At 64.9% G+C, this 5,269-nt stretch overlaps 1 protein-coding gene across 1 annotated transcript; it reads right to left on the minus strand.

Annotated features, from left to right (window-relative positions):
* Positions 1–648: 648 nt before the first annotated feature.
* Positions 649–5,118, minus strand: LOC138943483 (uncharacterized). Its single transcript, XM_070314332.1, has 4 exons — positions 4,771–5,118; positions 3,211–3,798; positions 2,090–2,835; positions 649–1,777 (listed from the first exon to the last, which is right to left on the minus strand). The coding sequence occupies exons 1-4, from the start codon at positions 5,116–5,118 to the stop codon at positions 649–651; spliced, it is 2,811 nt and encodes a 936-aa protein (XP_070170433.1).
* Between the last annotated feature and the right edge of the window lie 151 nt (positions 5,119–5,269).

Consider the following 5,269-nt stretch of genomic DNA (forward strand, 5'->3'; position numbering starts at 1 on the left):
GCTGCGCCGTGTCCTTGTCCCCGTCACAGTGGTGACAGCGTGCGTCCGCTTCGCGCCCGATGCGGCACAGGTACGAGCCAAAACACCCATGGCCCGTGAGTACCTGCGCCACACGGTATAACACTTCGCCACCCGCCCTTTCCACCCATTTTATTAAACGGGGGCGGATGGCCTCGACGACGCGCCTCCCAGAGTTCTCTCGGGGATTGGAGAGGTCTTCTAGCCACCTCTCCAACATACGTCGTCGAGCCTGAAGCCTCACGGCGGCCTTGACCCGCGGGATCAAGGCGACGCCTAGCCCATCGAGCTCCTTCGTACGCCGATAAACCTCAGCGTACATGTCAGTGTAAAACTCGATAGGCGGCAATCCTGCGAGTATTGCGGCCGCCGTATGCGACACCGTCCGATAACCGCGGATGACCCTGATGGCGATCCGCCGAAATATTCGGCGCAGCAACATCCTGCCTACTCGCCATCAGGGCATCCGCCCAAACAGGTGACCCGTATAGGGCCACCGCTCGGACGGTTGGCGCGTAGAGACGGCGCACTCTGCCATCCGGCCCACCCAGGGTTGGGCAGGAGGCGGCTCAGAGAATGAGCCACCGCCTCCGCCCTGGGGGCCAGACGCTCAAAGTGCCCGCTGAAGCTTCAGGTAGCGTCCAGGCTGAGACCCAGGTACTTCAACCGGGTCCCCACCCGGACGGAGGTGCCATCCACCACGACACGGGCCGCCTCCGGGGGAGCACCGCGCTTCCCCCGGTGCATGAAGAGCGCCTCGGATTTATGAGGCGCCACCTCAAGGGCCATGTCGTAGATTGCGCGAACAACACACGCCACCGCCACGTTGGCCGTCCTAACGGCTTCCCCCCAGCTCCTCCCCCCGGCCAGCACGATCGTGTCGTCAGCATAGCCGACGATGCTGCAGCCGGGGGGGAGGACGGTTAGGTTGAGGACTCTATTGTACGCGAGGTTCCACAGAGTGGGGCCCAAAACTGACCCCTGTGGAACCCCGCAGTACATCCCCCTTCCGCATGGGAGCACACCGCTATCGGTGTACTCTAGCCGCCTGTCCCGGAAGTATGACTCCAGGATCCCCACCAGGTAGGGAGGGAGGCCAAAGTTGACAGCGGCCTCCCTCACCTTATTCCAGGGTAGGGTGTTAAAGGCGTTGCGGATGTCTAAAGACACCGCAACGACCACTCTGCCCCCCTTCATGATGGACTCCGCGAGGGATCGTACGCGAAAGATCGCGTCGATCTTCGATCTTCCCCCGCGGAATCCATACTGATCCTGGTGGAGATCCATTCCATTCCGAGACAGGTGCCGGACGAGGCGGTCCACCAGCAAGCGTTCTAGTAGCTTGCCCACCTCGTCCAGCAAGCATATCGGCCGATATGCGGAAGGGGAGCCCCCGAACCCGTCCCCCTTTGGGATGAGGACCAATTTGGCCCTCACCCAAGCTGGGGGGAAGTACCCCTGCCTGAGGCAGCTCGTAAAGAGCTGCCTCAGACACTCGGACAGGTGGTCCAAGGCGAGAATCCAGACCCGGCCGGGGATGCCGTCGGGGCCGGAGGCCTTGGTGCCCCGCAGCCTCAACCGACGGATTATCCCGGCCATCTCGTCCCCCGTTACCTCCAAGTCCTCGGTCCAGGGAGGGGCGGCAGTTTCGCCGCCCTCCGAAAACGGGGGGCCCTCTGTGGGAAAGAGGGCCCCCAGGACCTCGTCGAGGACTTGGGGCTCGAGGGACTCCGTCACGGGGGGCGCCCATGCTCTCAACCTGTTGAGAACAAGTTTATAAGGGCGCCCCCATGGGTCCGAGTTCAGGGAGTGGAGCATCTCGTCCCGTCCCCTCGCCTTGGCCCGTCTAATCGCCGCGCTGAGGGCGTTCCGAGCGACTCGGAACCCCTCATACGCGGAAGCCGTCCTCTCGGCGTCAGGTCGACGCCGAGCCCGGGTGAAGCGGCGTCTGGCGGCCACAGAGGGCCGAAGCTCGGCAATCTCCTCGCACCATCAGTACGCCGCCCTCCGTGGGCGGGGGTTGGTCCGGGGCATTGCGAAATCACAAGCGTCGCGTAACGCGCCCCGGAACCAATCTACTTCCTCTTGTATCCCCCGCCCTTCACCCCCTGGGCACGGCCAATCAGCCGCGAGGACGGCCGCGATTAGCCTGTCCGAGTTTAACTTCCGCAGGGCCGATCTCCGTGGTCGGGCACCCTCCCGGCCCTGGGAGCGGCTGAGCACCCCGTGGCGGGCGGCGGTGAGGACCATCTCTATATAGAGATGGTCCGACAGTGTTTCACACTCCGTCGCCACCCGCCAGCTACTAACGAATCGCGCGGCAGCAGGGGTGGCCCAGGATAAATCCGGGACCGACTCCCCCTGCCACCGCACGAAGGTGCTCCTCGACCCTGTGTTCAAAAGACACAGGCCGAGTGCCGCCGCCCAGTCCTGCAGGACCCCGCCCCTGGCATCCGTGAACCGGGAACCCCAACGCGTTGATTTCGCATTGAAGTCCCCGGCCACGATGACCGGACGGGGCAGTTGGCGGCGATAAACGGCCGCCACCCCGTCCAGGAACGCCTCATAGTGGGCGAGGTCTACATTCGGGGAGATGTAACATCCCACAACGGAGATGGGCCCCCAACGCACCGCCACCAGTCCCCGTCCCGCCTCAATGGGCGTACAGCGGGGGAGTAGGGGGTCGTTGCGCCACGTGATCGCGACGAAGCCCGCCCCGTCGCCAATCCAACATGGATTGTCCACCGGGGCTCGATAGGGCTCCGCCGCGATCCCTAAACCGCAACCACGCTCCGCCAGGGTGTGCAGGAAGAGGTCCTGCGCCCGGCGGGCGTGGTTGAGGTTCGCCTGTATCAGGCGGAGGGCCGCTATGTTTAGCGGCCCTTAGGTTCGGCCATCATCTCCTCCGCCATGGTGGCGGGGGGAGTGATGGCCTCCGGCCTTGCCCTCGGGGTCCTTTTTTCTTTGGGGGCCTCCTCGGTCCCCACTTCGTCCGCGCCCCTCTTGCGGGCGTCGGACGGCCGGCCGTCTGTGATCTCGGCCAGTTTAACCGGCCGAGATCCTTCCGCCGGTGCGGGGAGCCGAGTGCGCCCCGCAGCGGCGGGTTTCTTTTTCTTGGGGGGGGGTGCAACGCGGTCCCACCACCCTATGGTCCGCAGGGCGGCCCAATTCCGTGCAGAGGGGGCACTTCACCTTACTGGCGCAGTCTCGCGCTAGGTGCCCCCTCTCGCCGCAGCGGTAGCAGCAGCCGCTACGATCTATTTTGCTGCTGCAATGCTGTTGGACGTGGCCCCGCTCCAGGCATTTAAAGCACTGAAGAGGCCTCTTGTCCAGCAGCTCCGCTGCGACCCTGTACCATCCAATCTGAATGGTCCTCACCATGGCCACAGAATTGGCCGCTCCCAGCGGGCATTGGGCCCAGACCGTGCCCATGCCCTGGGTCGGGAACCTAACGTTCCCGACCCGCACTTTCTCCGGGAGGCAACCGCCCACACGGGCGATGGCTGCGGCGATGTCCGCGGCCGTCAGGGAGCGATCGAGCCCCCTGAGGCGCAGCTCAGCCTTCCGGATGGGGCAGGCAAGCCTCACCCCATCGTCGCCCTCAAAGACGCGACGGAGGTCGAGCAGCAGGGCATCGGCCCGTTGCGCGGCGGTCGGGCCCTTCTTGTCGCCCGACCCCGGCAGCTCGACCACTATCGCGCCGGTGGTCGCCTCCCGAATACGGAGGGAGTCGATCCCCAGTTTCTGGAGATCAACCTCCCTCCGTGCCCTTGTCAGGGCCTGCTCGTACCCCCCGACAGGGCACGTGATCGTCACGGCCGCTGTACGGGGGGGTCTCCTCTTGGTGGCAGCCCCCTTCTTGGGGGGCTGCCGCTTGCCCTGTTGCTGTTGGCACCCACCACCCCCACTCCTAGGAGCGGGGGGGAGGGCAGCGGGCGTTTTCTGCCCCGGGGATTGGGCCGGTCGTCCGGCCCCAGCCCCCTGGGCTCTCCTCTCCTTCCGTCCCACGACCCGGGCCCAGGATTCGTCTTGGTTCCAGGCACGCGGTGGCGCGGGAGGGGGCCCCTGTTCCCGCTGGGAAGGAGGAGGGGGCCTCGCGCCACTCCCCCTTCCATCCACCCCTCCTTTTCCTCTTCTTCCTCTTCCTCCTCCCGCCACCCTGCTCCGACGCAGCGGCGCCAGGGGGGAGGGGGGCGATCGCGGGCCCACGGCTGGTAGGCAGCCGCGTGGGGCCCGCCGCGCTCCAACGCCGCCCGCATGTCGGCGAGGAAGCAGATCTGATCCGTGTACTGTCGGTAGAGCGACCTAGCTTCTTCGCCCACCACTCCGTAGGGGTAGTGGTATTCGGGGAGGGGGCCGATGCTCCTCTCAAGGGGGGCCTCATGGCCACACCCCCCCGCGCACTCCCCGGAGCAACCTCTGACGTTGGGGGCCGAAGCCCCGACGTTGGGGGCCGGAGCCCCGACGTTGGGGACCGAGGTCCCGAACCCCCCCCCCCGATTAAACGTTGGGGACGCGGGTCCCCTACCCCCCCCCCCCCAACTCGCGGGGACGTGGGGGATCGTTGTCCCACACCCCCTCGCCAAGTACCGGGAACGTCTGTCCCCCCCCTCCCGCGGGTCCCTGCACCCGTACGTGTGGGACCACGGTCTCAACCGATTTCACCCGAGGGGTGCCCCGCGTTCGTTTGCGGGAGGTCCCCCCGGGCGAGCCGGCGAGAGGCAGACTGAGGGAGGGCTTGGCGCTACGTACCGCCTCCAGCTCCCCCCTCAGTTCGAGGATCTTCATTTGGAGGTCCTCATTCTGCTCCTTCAGGGACTTTAAATCCCTGCGCAAGGAGGCCAAATCGCTCAGCTCCTCCTTCTGTTGGGCCCTGTCGTTGAGGGTGTTGGCCGCCACTCTGATGAGGGCAGCGGCGTCCCTCAGCCCCCCCTGCAAATCGCCCCAGAGGTTCCCGGACCTGTAGGCGATGCTATCAATCGTCCGGGACGCAACAAGGGCTCGCGCCACGATGTCCGTGGTCGGTGCTTGGCCCAATTCCTTCTTGCACTCGGCCTCGTACGCCCGTACTCTTCTATTTAGAGGAGGGGGGGGGAGCATCCGACGATAGGGCCTGTCTCGCCCTTTCAACAAACTAATTTTAAAATTAGTTTGTTCGTTAGAGATTAATCTTGAAAAATATATAAAAATAATTATTAATCCACTAATTATAATTAAAAATAATAAGTACTCTGCGTTGATACCACTGCTT

The sequence above is a fragment of the Polyergus mexicanus genome, unplaced genomic scaffold (assembly GCF_030449975.1).
Source record: "Polyergus mexicanus isolate NDT 795.1 unplaced genomic scaffold, iyPolMexi1.0 SCAF_27, whole genome shotgun sequence".
In the NCBI taxonomy this organism is placed as follows: Eukaryota; Metazoa; Arthropoda; class Insecta; order Hymenoptera; family Formicidae; genus Polyergus; species Polyergus mexicanus.

What these genes read in the sequence shown, in the direction of transcription:
- LOC138943483 (XM_070314332.1), bottom strand. Translation starts at nt 5,118, where the DNA reads ATGCTCCCCCCCCCTCCTCTAAATAGAAGAGTACGGGCGTACGAGGCC. An exon ending in TGAGGGGGGAGCTGGAGGCG is followed by an intron (nt 3,799 to 4,770) that starts GTACGTAGCGCC and finishes GGGTACGAGCAG; the next exon opens with GCCCTGACAAGGGCACGGAG. An exon ending in CGCGAGACTGCGCCAGTAAG is followed by an intron (nt 2,836 to 3,210) that starts GTGAAGTGCCCC and finishes CGCCGGGCGCAG; the next exon opens with GACCTCTTCCTGCACACCCT.